The 18,082-nt window shown below is 45.2% G+C and overlaps 1 protein-coding gene across 1 annotated transcript in view; it reads right to left on the bottom strand.

The window, feature by feature from the left end:
- TBC1D9 (TBC1 domain family member 9) overlaps nt 1–18,082 on the bottom strand; it is a 386,514-nt gene that overhangs the window by 158,031 nt on the left and 210,401 nt on the right. The window contains exons 3-4 of the mRNA XM_085641600.1: nt 9,172–9,290; nt 3,191–3,419 (exon numbers count right to left, since the gene is read on the bottom strand). Coding sequence (XP_085497726.1) covers nt 3,191–3,419; nt 9,172–9,290 — 348 coding nt within the window. The remainder of the gene's footprint in view (nt 1–3,190; nt 3,420–9,171; nt 9,291–18,082) is intronic.

Below are 18,082 nucleotides of genomic sequence, written 5' to 3'. Positions count from 1 at the left end.
GTAACCATGCCCAGGAGCGCCACAAACGCGCCTCGCCCCCAGTCTCTCTGTCGTAGGGCGCGCAGGGGGAATCGCAGATCCTCCACGCTGCGGGCGCCGTGTGATGCAACCCGGGTCTCTCTTACTTGCCGTAGATCAGCGTCTGTGCTGTCCGCTGCCTCTGTGTGCACCGGCGGACCCTGCCTCTGGTCGCCGCTGTCCTCCGCCGCGCACCTCAGGTCCGCTGGCCGCACGTCTCCTTACGTCGTCGGCTGTCTCTTCCACTCAAGGCCGGGGATCCGCGGCCTAGGACGCCGCTCGAGCCGCCGGCTCCGGGGGTCGCCCGGTCGCTCGATCGGGCCGGAAATCGCGGCGTTCAGCTGCCCGGCACCCTGGGACGTTCCGCCGAGGCCGACCGTTGCGCTGGGACTCGTCGGGGTCAGGATTATTTATGGATATTGGACGTGGCTCGCCGGAGCTCCGAGCTCAAGCGGCCATCTTCTTTGCGAGCCAAGCTCCGCCCCCCCAGTTTCATTCGTATTTACGCATACATTGGCAATCTGTGTTATCGACAGTCACTTATTACAATAGTACAATGGCACGGGGAAGAAAGTCACATTTACACAATATTTTCTTCTCGATCTCCACTTCTTTGCATTTCAAGTTCCACCATCTGGGAGATACATATATTACCACGATATTCGTTCCATTTGCTCCATTTCTTATCCCACTTCTTTGGACACCCATGATTCATAAATACTTCCTTTTCTGCAATCATACATTTATCAAGTTCTTGTACCCATATTTGGATAGATGGTGTATTTGCCGCCCCCCACCCTTTGGCTATTTCCCTTTTTACCAGGGTATAGCCGAGTGTGGCCATTTGTTGTTCCACCTCTGTGAGGTCTGTTGCCGCCCCTACATTAAGCAGGCCTAACCCAGGTGTGAGAGTCATTTCTTTCCCCAGGGCAGTTTGGATATGTGTCGTGGCCCCCTCCCATAGTCGTAATAGCCCTGGGCACTCCCATATCATATGGAAAAAGGTGGCTATTTGGCCGCAGCCCCTAAGACAAAGTGCATCAGTTCTGGCCCCTATTTTTGCCAATGTCACTCCTGTTAGATAAAATCTATGGAGAATTCTAAATTGTATCAGTCGAAAGCGGAGGGTGATGGCCGCTTCTTTAGGGGACATCAGGGCTGCCTGCCAGTCCTCATCATCAAGTGGTCCCAGGTCTCCCTCCCACTGTCCTCTAAGTTTGTGTAGGGTATCAGGCAGATTGTTACATAATTTGTTGTAGGTTAAGGAGATGGCTTTGGAGTGTAGCAGCCGGTCTTCCATTGATGACGATTCTGGTATCTCTGTGAGGTCGGGCAGGGTTGTGGTGAGGGCGTGTCGAATTTGCATGTACCTAAACAGTTCCCCCTGCGCCATCTTATACTGTTCCTGTAGCTCCTTAAAACTGAGGATCGACCCTCTTTTGATCAGGTCTCTGATCATGGAGATCCCGATAGTGTCCCACTTATCAAAGCCAGGTTGATGACAGAGAGATCCCAACTGCTGGGCATACCATAGCAGTGTTGCTTTTGTGAGAACATTCGACCATCCCAGACGCAAATTTACCTGGTGCCAGATCGCTACAGTATGAGAGAGAGGTCCAAAATATCGCCCTCGTTTCAGTTTGGAGTATAACGCTCCCAATAATATTTTTAAATGCGGTTTTTCTTTAATTTATTTTTAATGTGGGTGATGTGTGAGAGTCAATTACAGACATTTTGCAGAGAAATGCTGTGTTTAATGCAACATCCATAAAATAGTTTCTTTTAGATACAAACAGAACTTCACAAATGAGAAAGGGGAAGGTGTCACAGAGATTGTCTGCAGTAATATTTATGAGCTGCTGCTATGTTACAATATTGAAAACACTGGTCACTATACCTGAATATTTAGACGTGAACACATTCGGAATTTGGACCACTGTGCCTGTGCACTGCCAGTGACCTGGCTAAATACGGCATGAAAGAGCTGAAACTAGATCATAAACTCAAAGCTGTTCCTATCATGGGCCACCAAATACGTTTGGACCAGGCCCCCCAAAGTCCTTAAGATATCCCTGCCTCCTGTTCCTCCCCCTACAAAAAGAAGCAAGATGTACCGGTACCCTGCAGAATCGCCTTAATTTATTTTTTTAAATACGTTTTCAAAGAGTTCTAGGTTCCAATCTCTGGAGAACAGCACATTCAATGACTTCCAATAAGAGTACCACAAGGTAAAAAGCGGCAGAACAAGCGTCCTAACAGGCGCCAATGGTTGTAACAGTACTACATCAGCGCTATAACAATGAGATTTACTGGGGAATCGGAATAAGTTATAAAGAAGTGACCCTCCATAATGGTAGAATGTACCAAAATGGTGAGAGAACGTATCGTCTAGTAGGTCAACAGATGAGTTTGTAATTTTGGAACCTGGGTTCTAAACCTGTCTTACCCACTTGACTGGGAAAATCAGTTGATCTCCTGCATCTAAACATCGTAAATATATGAAATGCAATTTAATAGTGTAATACGAAATAATGTCAATTCCAAGTTGATGTCCATGATCTAGTATTGACTCCCAGCACCTCCCGTTAATGAATAGCACTTCGTTGCTCCCCTTCTTGGTTTATGTTATACGAACACCCTTACTCATATAAAATTGCATTATATTCTTAAGCACAATGGATGGACCAATATCATTATTGACAGGATAACCCCATCTCCATGAACCCTTTCAATGGGTCCCAACCCCAGGGCCAGACTGGGGAGCCAACAGCAACAATGGAAAAAATGTGCAAACAAGTCCCTTCATCACCTCGCGCACGCTCTATTTCCATCTAATAATTCACTCATTCTCTCTCTCCCTCCCTCCCTCCTCTGTCTTCTCACGCTATGATCTCCTTCTCCCTATCTCTTTCTTGAAGCCTCCCCGTGCCTGCTGCAATGAACCTCGTGGACGTGGGAAAAATGACAGACGCACTAAGAGCGGCCTTGAGCTTTGAAAACTGGCCTCCAAGGGCTCCAACCCACCAGAGAAATGCCCGGTGGAAAAAAAATGCTGTTCTGGTCCTACTCAACCCATCAGCTTAATATTTATGCCAGTCCATTTTCAAATGTTCTCTAGAGCGATTAAACTTAAAGCATGCATTGCTTCATAAACACACCCTACTGTACCTACCTTCCTTTCCCATAAGGAATGAATAAAAGCAGAGGTGGTTAATGCTGAGGTACATCCAGCCTTGCCGTGGGACTCTCCCCTTCCAGTAACTGCACGAGTAGTAGTTGACCAGTTTCTCCTCCTCTGGCATCCCGAAGAGCTTATGGAACTTCACAATGGCTTCCTTGAACTTATCTGTGTCGTCATCTTCCTTAATGTTATTGATTTTTTTATATTCAGCTATTATCCCCTAGAGAAAAAGAAAAGCAAACCAGTTTCTCCTGGACACCTAACTTGAATGATCAAGCCCTAACCATGAATTCAGGAAATCAGTAGCAGATTTCCCTTTCACAACGCTAGAAAAAGCAGTGGAATTGAGGAAGCAAACAACCATTGAAAAGTCATCCTCTGAGAAAGCCTGGGGTAATTAATGGGATGCAAAAAACCAGCAGCCTCTCTAAGCTTCTAGGATGTTACAAACATATCTTTGAAAATGTATTTTAATGACCCACACTGTATGAAAATGTGTGCAACTGCTGCATTATCAAGCTACTATTAATTTATTTCCCTTTATTCTAATTGACCCTGTATGATTTTGGTTTGCTGCGATAGTTTGCTTCTTTTCTTTTGTTATTTTTTGTGATCTATTAGTTAAAAAACAAGTGTGTAAGCCTGTTTCAGAAAGGTCATGTTGCCAATCATTAGTCTACATTTGCTATGACTCCTTGTATATGTATGTGAGTTTAAGGTTTACTCCAAACATTAGACATTTGCTTATCCATTCTGAATGTTTTCATTGATGGCCTGTATCGAAATGCATATTTTTCACATGTGTTCCTGGATTTTTTTGATTTTTTATGAACCTAGTTAGCTCGTGGTTTTATTTACAGGGAGCGAGAGCTTTTAAACAGCACCTTACTGCATGTGCCTTTTTCTACAGAGTGTAACAATGATTGCAAAATGATTTGGCCTTTTGTTTAAATCTGCTATAGGTGTACAAAACTGCACATATGGCATAAAATTAAAAGATCAAATGTGAGCAGCAATGTGACTTCCGCCTCCAGAATGTGTGGTGAAAGACTGGCACATAGGCTGAACAGCAGTCATGTGGAACTACAGACGAGACCAAAGTATGGGTTCGCAATATTACCCAGTTTTTGGCATTTCATGTCTAAATTTGTCATTAGGTGGTCAGCTGTCATTGTGGTTTGTACCAGGAAGGCCCAGCAGCATTATGTTTACATTCAAAACATGCCAGTATAGACGCATGTCACAGTAAAGGCTGCAACATCTTTCCAAATTGGTCAGGCTCCATACTTTTGCAAGTATACTTATTCCGAACTTTGTCTTAGGAGATGCTATTCCTGTTGCATAGAACTAACCAGTGAAAATAAAAATATGTCACAAGAATGACTTCTGACAAGGCTGTCATTTTCTGCCTCGTTAAATAAACAGTTTGAACCTGGTGGTTGACACCTGCTGCATGGCTAATTTCCCTACAGAGCACGAAAAATGAGTTCCCACATTTCCCTCCAGGCCAAGAGACTGTGCAAGAGTTTTGATATGATTTGTCCAGGGAATTTAGTCAATTGTCATTGGGTCAACTATATATATATGCTGCATGGATACACAGAAGAACAGAAGACATCATGCATGAGCTCTCGACTGACTCATAAAGGACAGTGGAATGATAATCTCCGAAGGTAGTAACACTGGCACTCTCCTGGTTTGCCACACAGTGGAGGACCTGGGCTTGTATTCTTTGTAAGTTAGGTCCAGGAGTGACACACCGCGGTAATCCTGCAAGATTTCCCCAGCTGTTGAAAGGGCTAGGAAAGCTCTAGAACACCAAGGTGTGGCTGCACATTGATGAAACCATGAGGCCCACGGTACTCTTACACCAAAGAGTGCCATTCCACCTGCAACCATTGGTGGAGGAGGAACAACAAAACTTGTAAAAGTAGTGGGGATTGAGAAGTCATCAGGCCAACACCTTGGGTCTCACCCCTGTAATCCCACCCAAGCAACCTGGGGCGATTAGACTCTGCGTGGACATGTGTCTCCAGAACACGGCCATTCAGCATGAAAGGCACATCACCCCGACCATGAATGACATTGTGGCAGACCTCAATGGTGCATAATCGTTCTCAAAACAGAACCTCCTTGCTGTCTACCACCAGCTGGAGCTGGTATATAATGACACTCTCGCACCCACATGGGCCTCAGAAGATATAGGAGGCTATCCTTGGTGGCAGAGAGGTTCCAGAACACCATCTGGGAAACCCTCTCCGTCCTTCTATGGGTCCTAAACATCAGTGATGACATTCTGACCTTTTCTGAGAACCTGAAGGAACACCATCTGCAGCTCAGAGCAACGTTGGAGAGGTTGGCTGACTGTGGCCTTACGCTCCACAAGCAGAAGTGTTCCTTCTACGAGAATTAAATTGAATTCTTTGGATATGTGTTTTCAAGGGTGGACCCCAGGAAGGTACAAGCGATAAGAACAGTTTTTGTTCCCCGGAACGCCACAGAGGTGAGGAGCTTTCTTGGGATGATGGCCTACTGTGGCCAGTTTGTCCATAACCTGGCCACGTTGTCCGAACCCCTGACAGCCCTGACGAAATCAGACCCTACCTGGGAATGGTCGGAACACACGGACCAGGCATTTCGTCAGGCGAAGGACGCACTGCTGGCAGACGCCACTATGGCAAACTTCAAACTCCAGCAGAAGACAGAACTCACTGTGGGCAGTCAGCTGCAGGAGAAGCGTGAAGGGTCAGGGGTTCCCATTGCATATGCCAGCAGAGTGCTTTCAGACTTGGGAGACATGGTATGCCCAGATTGAGCAAGAAGCACTGGCGATTCAATGGATGTTCCACCACTTTCATTTGAGGGCAACAGTGATCACAATTTACTGGCACCGCTCTTTGCAGAAATGTCTAGACTTGCCCCCACGCATTGAGCAGTGGGATGTGCAGTTGCAGTATTACTGGTTTGACATCAGGTACTGCCCTGGCGTGAACAACCCAGGGATGACCTATCTCGTCCCCTCTGAAGCAGCCATGCCTAGAGTGAGGAAGATGCAGGGGCAGAAGGATTTGTGTGAATGGTGGTGCATGACGCCTGCCCCTGGTCCATGTTAGTTGAGGAAGTCATGGAAACGACCAGGTCAGACACGTGTCTATCCAAGGCCAAGGAAGCTGAGAATTTTTCTGGATGGGTCTGTGTCATCGACTCCTGTTGAACAGGTGACAATTAATCAGCCTTGGAGGGCGAGAGAAGAACTGAGCACCAGTAGTGAAAGACTGCTTTTGAGGGGAAGGTGCATTGTGATGCCCCAAAGCCTGTGGGCTAGGGTGGTTGGCCTGGCTCACCTGGGAGTGGTGAAGTCAAAGGCACTACTGCAAGACAAAGTCTGGTCCCCAGGAATGCACACCATGGTGGGAGAGAAGCTGCGGGATGCCACCCCTGCACGATCACCAGCGGGGATCCACAACCTGGCCCGAGGAGCCGTACCTGCGCCCATGGTCTAGAGTAATCATGGATTATAGCCAATTTCCTGATGGCATCTTACAGCTGTGATAGTGGATAGTCAGTCCAAATATCCAGTGGTAGAGCTGGTGCATTCCACCTCGTTCTCAAAGTTAAAGCCTGTTCTGGAGAAAGTATTTTCTATGCTGGGACTTCCTGAAGAGGTGAAGACTGACAACTGTCCTCCATATCAAGGGCAGGATTCCAGTTGCACCTCTTTTCTCTTAATAACAAACACCATAAGGTGACTCCGTAGTGGCCCCAGAAAAATGGAGAAGTGGAGAGTTTTATGCACAAGTTGAATAGTGCACTTCGCAAAGGTCTCGAACAAGGTGATGACGTGGAGTGCTGCCTTCACCGGTTCCTGTGGGCATTTCGGCAGACCCCGCATAACACCACAACCTGTGCCCTTATGGATTTGCTGCTAAGGAGGTCCATCAGAGACAGTATTTCAGTAGGACCCACATGGCAGCTGTTGACACTGGATGTGGAGGCGGCCTGGGAAAAAGGAAAAGCGGCAAAAGTGGTGCAAGTCAGCACTGGCCATGGGTGACTATGTGGTTATGAGGGATTGCTACTCAGGGTGGAAGTTCCATAGGCCTTTTGAGAAGTAGACCCGGAAGACTGTAAATGTCCAGTGAACCATGGTCACTGTTCAGAGAGGTCGCATCACAGTGTCCCCGAATGTGTCCTGGTTCTAACAGGTGTCACCTGTGCTCGAGGAGCAGCAGGATGAATTGAGGGGACAAGAAGAGATGCTGGCCAAGGAAGCTCTGGCAACCCTGGTGATGGTGGTACATAACTCCACCTTTATGACTACCAGGATAGGTCATTGGCTGGTAAGGCTGTGCGATCACTAGCTACCACCCGCACCCTGGTGCCACAGCTGGGCCAGTTACTTCAGTCACCACACAGGTTGGTGCGAGGGAGAATGGCAGTCAAAGCCAGAAGTATGGACTTTGCCCCAACCCGGCACCCAGAGAGAGGTTAAGAGACTATGTGTGCTATATGTGATTTATGTTTGATGTTTTTCTAATAAAAGTTGGGAGGGATGTAGAGTGCCACCCGGTCTCTAAGATAGTTTGTATCGCAATCACCCCGGGGGGCGGGTGCGATGAATAAACGCCAGCACGCCCGTTTGAGTCACTCCGGCTACTGCAGTGTACTGCGTGTGCGTCCATATATGCATTGCTCCTGCACAGAGGCCTACTGTACCGTTGGAGCCACGAAGGCTCAACAGCTTCCAGTTTCTATTTTGAGCTTCCTACAGAAATTGGAGGATTATCGGTTACCAATGATCTCTATATCAGTCCTTGGTGATTGTTTTCTTTGAAAATGCCTTCCAAAATTACGCCTAACAATCCACTGAGAAAGGAATAGGGAAAATGTGCATTTGTGCTTGTTCTTTCTTTTTTCTCAACGTGGAAAATGTTTTTCCAAACTGGCGAAATACCTTGCTCTATTCCCGCGCAAAATATGGAGATGTTGAGAGCACTTTTAAACTGTAAACTGCATTACTTACTCGTACTTTTACCGTTTTAACTTTGCATGTGCTTTTTGTTTTTTGCAGTGCATTGTAAATACTAATGCACATCCCGAAGTTACAGCATTCTGAGTATTTACAGCATCGGCATTTGGCACGTTCATACCACTCACACACAGTTGCTGCGCAACATCCAATAACCAGATGCGTGTTCCACAGCTGTAATTGTCGTCTGCGACTGTAAAAATCTATAGATACTGATTCTGTGAATCAGCATCTGTCATTTGTAGGCACAGATGACATGATTTTGCACACTCGCTTGGGCAAGAGATTTTGTTGAGGAACAATATACTTATCCCTTCTTGACTAACCGGCACCAGTATAATATGTTGCAGTGGAAATCAATGTGAGTGCACTGGTAAAATAGATTCTCCAGAAAACCTTCATATATCCCACTTGTGGTATCAGAGTGCTATAGTTTAATTAGAAAAGTGCTCTTGTGTCAGTCTTCTACAGCAGTTCTTAACCTTTTGACTTCTGTGGCCCCCCACAGAATCATTACTGGAATATGATGACCCCCCAATCAACCTTTTGACTTCTGTTGCCCCCCCACTGAATCATTACTGGGATATGATGGCCCCCAACTGATACATTATTGGAATCTGGGGACCCCAACAGTCGTTATTGGAAGATTGGAACATCCGTCCCAAGTAATTTCTAGGACTTGAACTTCATAACAATACACACAAATAGAATAACAAGTATTCCCCAATCAAAAATTTAAATATTTTACTTTCATTCAAAATCAAATACAGAAAAATTCCACATCTTCAGATTTGCTGTTTTATGTATGCATATTTTATAAATCTGCTAAAATTATTAAATTTTCCAACACTTATTGAGACCGAGTAGGAGTTGAGGCTAGAGACAGCCCCGTCCCCTCACCCCCCGACATACACAGTACATGCAGTGACATCATGTGCAATACCTGGATCTTTCCTTTCACAAACGTGGTGATATCATTTTCATTCTCAAAAATGGAGAGCGTCTGGAGCAGATTCTGCTCAAGCCATTCCCAGTGTTCGGTGATTTCCTTCCTCGAGCCTCCTGTACAGGGAAAAAGAAACTTTGTTTATTGACATTCACACAAGTTAGTGTCAGACAAGACAATCTGCATCCATCTTCATTTCACATCATATTTTCATTTTACTGAGACTTTAACTCTTCATGAAAATTCATGAACAAAATGAAACTAGAATTTGCAATGCAATAGGTCTCGCATTTACACGAGTTTGAGCTATTGGCATTGCAAATAACAATGCCTTTTATTTTTGTTTTTGTTTTAAAAACATAAATAAAAGGCATTGTCATTTACAATGGCAAAGTGTAACTGCGAGACCTATTACATTGCAAATGCTTGTTAACATCCTGCTAGGGAGCACATCAATTTGTGTTGCGCCACTGTGGAGAGAGATGCGGAGGGCTCCGAGGGTGGCAGGAGAGACGGGAGAGACACTGCGTGATAGATGTGGCGTCCGCCTGTGTCACCGTGCCTCAGTGCAGAGTGCGGCGTCACGTACCCACTAAAGCCACCATGCACCTAGTTGACGTACCGACTGATCTTCTGTGATGCCCACTCATGTATGTATTGTGAACAAAATAGCTACTCCCCTCCGCTCAGGGAAAACCAATCTTACTGATGAATCTAGCCCCCACCTCATCGGGAAACAGCCTTTACCACGAAGGCTTTTCTATGCGTTACGTTTACAACGGTACACTTACCTCGTAGACGTCTTTACAACGCATATTGCTTCCACGACTGTCTTTACCACGCAAGCAATGTCTTCACGGAACGTCTTCTTCCTCATCCGATTCAGTCCTTTTTTAGTGTTGGCAAAGACGTGAGAAAAAGGCAAAAAAAAAGAAAAAAGGGGGCTTGGAGGGGGGGGGGGGGGGGGGGGGGGGTTCCCCCCCGCCACCCCAAAAAATGCGTGGTAAAGGAATAATTGAGGTAAAGGATATGCGTAGAAAAATCATTCCGTTGTAACGCATGCGTGGTAAAGGCATGCGTTGCAACGGAATGCGTAGTAACGACATATATTCCACCTCATCCTATCAGGCTATCTGCTCAGCGCCATTGCTTACCTCCTCGCATTCAATACTCCCCCCCCCCTCCCCCCCTCCCCCCGTCGACTCACAATGCCTCCCATCCCTACGCTCCAAGGGTTGATATGCCCTTTGCAGGTTTACCAGCACAGCCCTATAAACGGGTGAAGGTAGGATTGTGCAGTGCACACTGATAACTGGAGAGGGCTGTCACAGCTGCCTTTAGAAACGCTGTCACACAGCTGTATTTTTAGCAAAACCAGTTTCAGACAAAGAATAGATTAATCAGCCTTGGGCAGTAACCAAATTAAAGTTCATGTCAGCCATCAGAAATATCACTGCAACTTCAGAAACATTTAGGGTGCTACTGTCAGGGAGAGGCTTCTGGTGAATTTAGAACAGTGACGCCGATTCAGTGGGTTCAAATCAATAAAGGATGTGTTGATTTCGGGGGATTCAAATAATCCCATTGAGTTTCAGCGAAATAATTCGCCCATTCAGCGAGTTTTATCCAGTGAGGCAGATTCAGTGAGATACCAGGAGACATACAGAGTTTCATGCAGTGGAATAAGCGTATGGGTTTATTGCAGTGAATTTGAGTTGTCAGTTCCTGGCACTAAGGAAGACTTAGTGATACTGAGTCACTGGGGCTGATAAGTGACATCCTGACAGTGTCAACACGACTGATTGAGATTCAAGCCACACCTTACACCCAGTGAGATTCAAAGAGCTGAATCCCGCAGGTTTACACCCTGAGCTCAAATCGGAGGCTAGATTCAGGGAGTTTGTGAAGGGGATAGTCTCAGTTTTAGGCAGTGAGCAGGCTCACTGAGTCACATGCGTCAGTTGTGTCAGCTAAATAAAGATTCACTAGGTATGAGGCAGTGTCATGCACAGTGGCAGTGAGTAGCCTCAGGCAGTTATTTTAGGGAAGTGACTACCCACTGGGTTTGACACTTTGACATGCTTGCCGAGGCTTCCCTGGTGAAAAGGCTTGGTGAACCTGTGAGCTGTAGTAGATAGTAATAGGTGCTGAGTGGTTTCCAGGCTCACTGGAAACTGCCCTGGATGTGAGGCAACGGGCAGGTTGAGCGAGCTGTACACAACAGAGTTTTTTTTTCTTCTATAAATTCAGAACTATTCCCTGGGTTGGATGCAGTGACCGGCTCAGTGAGCTAGTGAACACGCCCATCGAGATTTAGGCAGGCAAATTGAGGCGTTTGGTTTCGGCATTATAAAACATGTTTTTACTGTTATATATGTTTGCAGTTCTATATAGCAGGAAGTTGGTCCAAGGGACACCAAATTACTTTAGGTGAGCACACAGTATCCCTTTTTAAGACAAGAGAAGATTAAGTGATTGGCACAGAACCACAGGAGGGTGAACCGGTGCCGGGACTCGAACGTGCTTTTCCAAAATTATTGCGGTAGCAGAGTGCAGAGATGGGAAACTGTGGGTACGCGAAGAGTAAAGAAAGTGAAAGCGCGCGCTGTTATTACAGGAAACGCCCGGGGGAAGGCAAAGCAGCGCGTGCATATGTCATGTCCAGGCGCGTTCACATGCCCTGTCTGGGCAGGCACGCCGAAGGAATACAGAGAGGGAACCAAACATGCTTCCCTCCCAATAGAAACCACGGATTTGTCGGGCGCGCCAGTAAGAAGTGTGGGTGGAGCTTCCACCCTCGCTTCGCAAGAAAAGCGATGACAATAGATCTCGCCAGGAGCAAGCAGCGCGTGCGCTGCGTCACTAGGCGAGACCTAAAAATGAGCGCAGTTCTCCATGTTTTTTATTTTTTTTTTGACAAATAATGGAAACCAATAATTTCAGAAGACTCTCAGACATTGAGAATTCAGTTATCGGCAGATGAAATGTGAAGGCTGTGCTATAGATGTTCACGGATGCCTCTGCATACTATTTTTACCCTTAAGGATCGTACTTGCCAGTTCCAGGGAGATATGACTAACCATAAAGGCTAGATTTTCATTTACGAAGTCAAACTAGTGCCTAAAAAAACCGTCGTTCTCATAGTATTCCAGAAGTAGATACCTTTAAGAAAATGCCACTAATCTATTGCCAATTTTGGAAAAGGTCATGCTGAAAATGATAATCTACAGCAGTATTGGAACAGTCACTCACCTGTTACAGTAGAAAGAACAAAAGTTTAAACACCATGAAAGGGGACTTCTTTCCACCAAAAAGAGGACAAGCTTGCGACACTATGAGGAGGTTAGTTCGGCGACGAGTAAGAGCGTTGATAGTGGTTGCATGTGTGATTTATATCCTGATAACACCAAGGAAAATATGGTTCCTTCATTAACATTTTTGCCAATAAGTTAGACCACATCAATACTTGTCTGAAGACTCACAGCAAGTTACATCATCAGCTGCTCCAAACATGGAGGAAAGAGAACCAGTGCTCTGTATGGAGAGCCCAATATGCTCCAGTCCTATAGAATTGAACTAGAAGTAAATGCTTCCTGCAGACGTACATCCCACATAGTAGCCCTTCAGACACATATGGCTCCATTTCATGAAATCTTCCATATGCTCGAGACACACACTGTAGACATTCACTACTGGTCACTGGAGTCACAAAATTCACACAAACACAAGAAAATGATGTTATTTGAATAAGTTACGCACATCTAGATATGTGATTCATATAAAGTCGTCCCATAAGCTTGAATTGTCTATCCCTATGGGTGTGAAGATTCCACATTGTATAGATTCGCACGTAGGATTAGGAAACCAGTGGAATTCAGAATTACATTTTTCTTTCAATGGAAATATTTTCAGAGACATACATTACCTTACTTCATTCGCACAATTACAGAAAAAGGTACACGTGGTTCATTCAATTCTAACTTTGGAGATAAGCGTGACAAAAGTTTGTTCAAAGTCACAAGCTAATGAGAGGGTGAAAAACTGTGTGAGTTTATATTAGAAATAATGTGAGGAACCTTATCACCTCACTTTCATTTAATATCCCTGGCCACTCCTCAGAACTATGCTTGGCAATTCCCACTTCCCCAAACTTAAGTGGTTCTTACACAGGAAGTAATTAGGCTCATTTATCAAAGGTTCCATACATGTAGATGGAACAATCGTGTAGTTTAGACATTTCTATCATCATAAATCACAATAGCGCGGATTATGACTTTTTCCAAGCACAAGTCACATTTTCACATTTCTGCCTGGAAGAAGGTTTAGTCTGCCCGGTCCATAATGCTTTTAAAGGTGACAGGTACAGCCTTCGTACAAGCTTGCAAGAAATTGAGCAGAATGGAACTATCTTCTCTGTCACGTGTGCATGAGAGCAACCAACATTCAGTTCGAGACCTTAATGACTCAAGTGCACCTGATGTAATGGCAGTGTTTATGGCCCCTATGGATTTGTATGGACTAGAAGCATGGTGGGTGACTCCAAGCTGTCCCTTATTGTGGGCCAACATACACATTGCTAGCATCTTAATCCAGGTTCACCCACGTTTGGTGGTCGTCAGGAACAGGGCCAGTTCTAGGATTTTTGGGGCCCCCAGCGAACGAGAATGTGCGAGGCCCCTCTACTTTACATGAGTGACACCTTCAGGGCTCCGGAAGCTGCTTTGTGCAGACTCCTCCTGGGCTGCAGCTCCCCTCTCTACCACCTACGAGCACCTCTTTCACAGCTCATATGAGGTGAAGATGTGAGAATTGCTTGGGGGCAGACAGTGAAGTGCTGACAATGGGTGTCCCGCAGTGTCTCTCAATGGGCAGCCAGGCAGGAGGCCTAATTGCAGGAGACACCTGCAATTAGACCTCCTTGCAACTGGCACAAGATGAAGTGTCCTCCTCCCCTAGGCCTCCTCACACCATCCCTGAGAGGCCAAGGGAGGGGGGCCCCCTCCTGTGAGCCCAATTGCATACACCTTTCTTCAATGGGATCGGCAGGGGCCCAATAGGTTTGTGGTGTGTTGCACTGTGCGGGGCCATATGCTTGTGGGCTGAGTGCGAAGCCCTGGGCAGCTGCCCATACTGCCCATGCCTAGCACCGGCCCTGGTCAGGAAGCGCCTATGCCAAATCCTAACACTAGCCTAAGGGTGGTTATAGCTAGCCATATCTACTTCTAAAAGCCCGTTCTGCAATAAGTAGCAATATTTATTTATTTTGGGTTTGATATAGCATGGATCCAGCAATAGGGAAGGAGGGGTACAGTGTTGTAAAGACAACATTTTCTACTTTAGCAAAAGCATGTCCAATATGAGGAGTGGAAATCGAACAGTATTGCATGTGGAATCTGGTATAGAAACATTAAAGACACCAGGATGTGATAAAAAGGGGGGAAAAAGGAGGACGTACATTTATGACAATTATAGCACACCGTTGGGTTGGATTTTTACTTTATAAATATATTTAGAATGAATCAATTGGCCCATGAACACATGATATTTTTGGTAAAGTGTAGAAAACAAGAATTACAGGAGTGAAGACAGCAACATAGGCTCCAAAACCAGTGCAGGAGACATCTCTTGAGGACCACCGGCTACAGCTGGTCAAGCAGATGATGTAGGTGCGTTGGCCCTCATGATCAAGGCAATACATCAATGAGCCAGGCTGTGTTGATAGTAAGAAAAACCCATAACCGCATACGCTTAAGCAAGATCGATTTTGGTTGCCAAACAATTGCCGCATCCAACACCGAGATCCAGCAGAGTGTTTACTAATCACGGTGTTGAAAAGTACAGCAAACTGAAGGCCATTACTGGTCCCTAGTTGAGGTCAGAAGTAGACAGACCCCCGAGGGAAGGGAGGGTTCCATTCGTGATCCTCCCTGCAGCACTCTAGCACTTGAATGATGTCACATTCACTGACAATCTTGAATAACCAACACACACCGAGCATAATACCCACACAGTTAAAACTCTATAACTCACTAGACCTCGGCAGAAAGGACTATTTTTACATTCCGGTAGTTGGCCTTGACCTGCTTGATAAGGTCCTGACATAGTTCCACGTCAAGTTTGCACAAGCGCCCTAGGCATAGTCTTACATTTCATGTTACCATTAAGTTGGTTGGCTCGTCACCAAATCCAGTGTCATATACAAGATACGGATACTTTTATTCAAAACTGTGAATGGAATGATTCCCAGCTACTTCGCTAACACCCTCTCTCTAAAAGCTAAACTGGACCCTAAAATTTACAGATTTTAACTACCTTGTTACACCAGACCTGATGTGTGCAGTCTCCAAGTTGTGGCCATTCTACCTTTAAGTCCCTTTTTAAGGGAGCTCCCACCCACCAGACCTTTGATCGACACCTCCCCCCCCCCCCCCCCAAGTGTTCAAAAACAGCCCAGAAGAGTCACTTTGCAACTAGAGAGACGCATATTACTACCCCGCACTGCTCTAAATATATAGATCTTAGGTTTGGTTTCCATACAGGTTTTTGAAGCATTATATTTCGGCGTGTCACTGTCTTTGCCAATGATATCTTTACAACAATCAATATTACAACTCTCTCTGTTCAGCTTTGTGTTTACCTTGTTGCTGCCCTCAGTTTTCATTGTACCGTCATAGCTGTTATGTAAATGCTTCTGATCGAAATGTTACTGATGGCAAATGAGTGGTGATGGTAGTGTCTCATAACAGGTGAGATGTGACGTCACAAAGAGAAGATTTGGCATGTTCAATCAATAAAACAATAGGTCAACCCACTGTGCCATAAAGGCCGCTCTCAACAGAACATTAGAGCCCGGGAACAGTTCCAATGAAGACAGTAATGGCATCCACTCAGCTCTGGTCGCAAAATGTCTAAGAGCTAACTCCAGCAACCTCCACATAACCTTCAAGTTAGAATGCTTCCTTTAATAGGAGTGATTGAAATGCAATGGTGGTGCAATACAAACCGTATCAAGTAAAATAAAAGGACACTGCAGTGGTGCATTTCTGCAGTTGGCTGCAAGTGGGTAGATACAGACACTCATTTAGGGGAAGAGGCCTTATTTTTTGTCACCATGGTTAGAGCAAGAGACAGAGAGGTAGAAAAGGGAAAAAGTAGGAGGTAGAGAATGATGGAAAAACTGTGTGCAAGGGAGAAAGTAGAAAAGAAAAGTCTGCAAGAGTGAGATACACAGACACTAAAAGTAGAATGGTGGAAGAAAGCGGCATGAGGTGGAAACTAGCATTTGGCAGCGCAAGTGACGTGCTCCTGAAAAAATCTTTGGGCTCCTGCACTTATGTTTTTGTTTTTATTACAACGTAACACTGGCACAAAGTGAAACTGAGCTAGAACCTTTAAATACATATCAAAGTCCTATAGCAAAACTGGGGATACCTCTCGGAATACAGTAGTTCAGAGAAAAGGATCTACCCATGTAGGCTACGGAACAAAGATGTAGAAATGCAGACAATGCTAAATACTAGTAATCACTCAAAATCAGGAGAAAATCAGGGTTACCATCAAGATTGAAGACTATAAACATTTCTGACAAACTAAGATCAACATGTGCTATGAACACGGGGCGCTGCTCCGAATGGCGCACCGCAGGCTCCGAATGGGCAGCCAGGTTAATGCAAGGGGTTTTCTTTCACTACAATGAGCTGTCCTTCTTGCCAAGTCAACACGCATCCCTTGTTCAGCACTGCTGCTTGTTTGGATCCAGACCCTCTCTGCACGGATTTGCTTCTGCTCCCTCTTGCAAGCACAGCCCCTCTGCAGTGAGGGAAAAACAATGGACAACGATGGTGACAGAACACAAAAGAGCAGCTCTACTGCCACTGTTGAAATGTTAGTTTCACTGAAGAACCATGACCACATGGCCTATCCCCTAGAAGAAGAAACAGTTAAACGGAGGTTACTACGTCAGTTGCATACAATTGTAAGGTCATGCTCCAACTGACAAGCGGGGAATGTCGATCGCCCAATGACACTTTTAGTTTTTTTATCTTCCTTCTTTTATTGTTTTTCTCACTCTTGCTCCGGGTCGAAGTCCGATGATGAAAAATACATTGCTCACCACATTCACTTTCATACAGAGGCAACTTTGGGGATGAAAATGGTCTAGTCCGTACAAGAAGAAACACTTACAATGAAGTTACCGATCAAATGTTCAGTTCAGCTTGACGCGAAGATCTTGCCTCAATTGGACAAGCAGGGAAGTGGCCATCACCACAGTGAGTAACATCAACGATGGTAACAAAGAAAAATGCCTATGGCTAATGATGCCCCTTGTAAAACAAAGGATGTCCTGTCAGAATGGACCTAAACACCTCCCAGCACTTCTCCAGTCCCATCAACCACACACAAGTGTCACACAGCAGCAGCACAAAACATATTGCACTAGCCATCACAAACACCCTTTGGGCCACAGGGAGAAAATCACCGTCAGTGTCACCAAGCCTTTAGCATACTTCTGACACTCATACTCTTAATGCAAACATTACACAGCCTCAAGCACACGCAAAATTATAAAGACAAAGTTTGAAATTAGTTTTTTTTAGTTCAAAAAGAAAAGATTTTATTAATAGAAAGAAAAGTGTCAATACAAAAGTCATAACATGAAATTAGTTTTCAGTCATTGAATTTTGTTCTTAAGAGTTATTGAAGCTTTATTGTCTTTGGTCTCTTTTAACTTTAGCCAATACGGGTTTCGTTATATTCACGACTTCATCAGGGTTAACATTCAAACAAAAACCTCTGTATTACAGTCTTTTGAGTAAATCGTATATCCATAACACAGGAACAGTCACCCTGCAACACAAATCAAGTGTTTCACAACTCCCGACAAGCAATGTGCACATCGTGGAAACCC

Source organism: Triturus cristatus, chromosome 2_2 (genome assembly GCF_964204655.1).
Source record: "Triturus cristatus chromosome 2_2, aTriCri1.1, whole genome shotgun sequence".
In the NCBI taxonomy this organism is placed as follows: domain Eukaryota; kingdom Metazoa; phylum Chordata; class Amphibia; order Caudata; family Salamandridae; genus Triturus; species Triturus cristatus.
The sequence above is the reverse complement of the archived record's forward strand: the minus strand, read 5'-3'. Positions and strand labels throughout refer to the sequence as shown.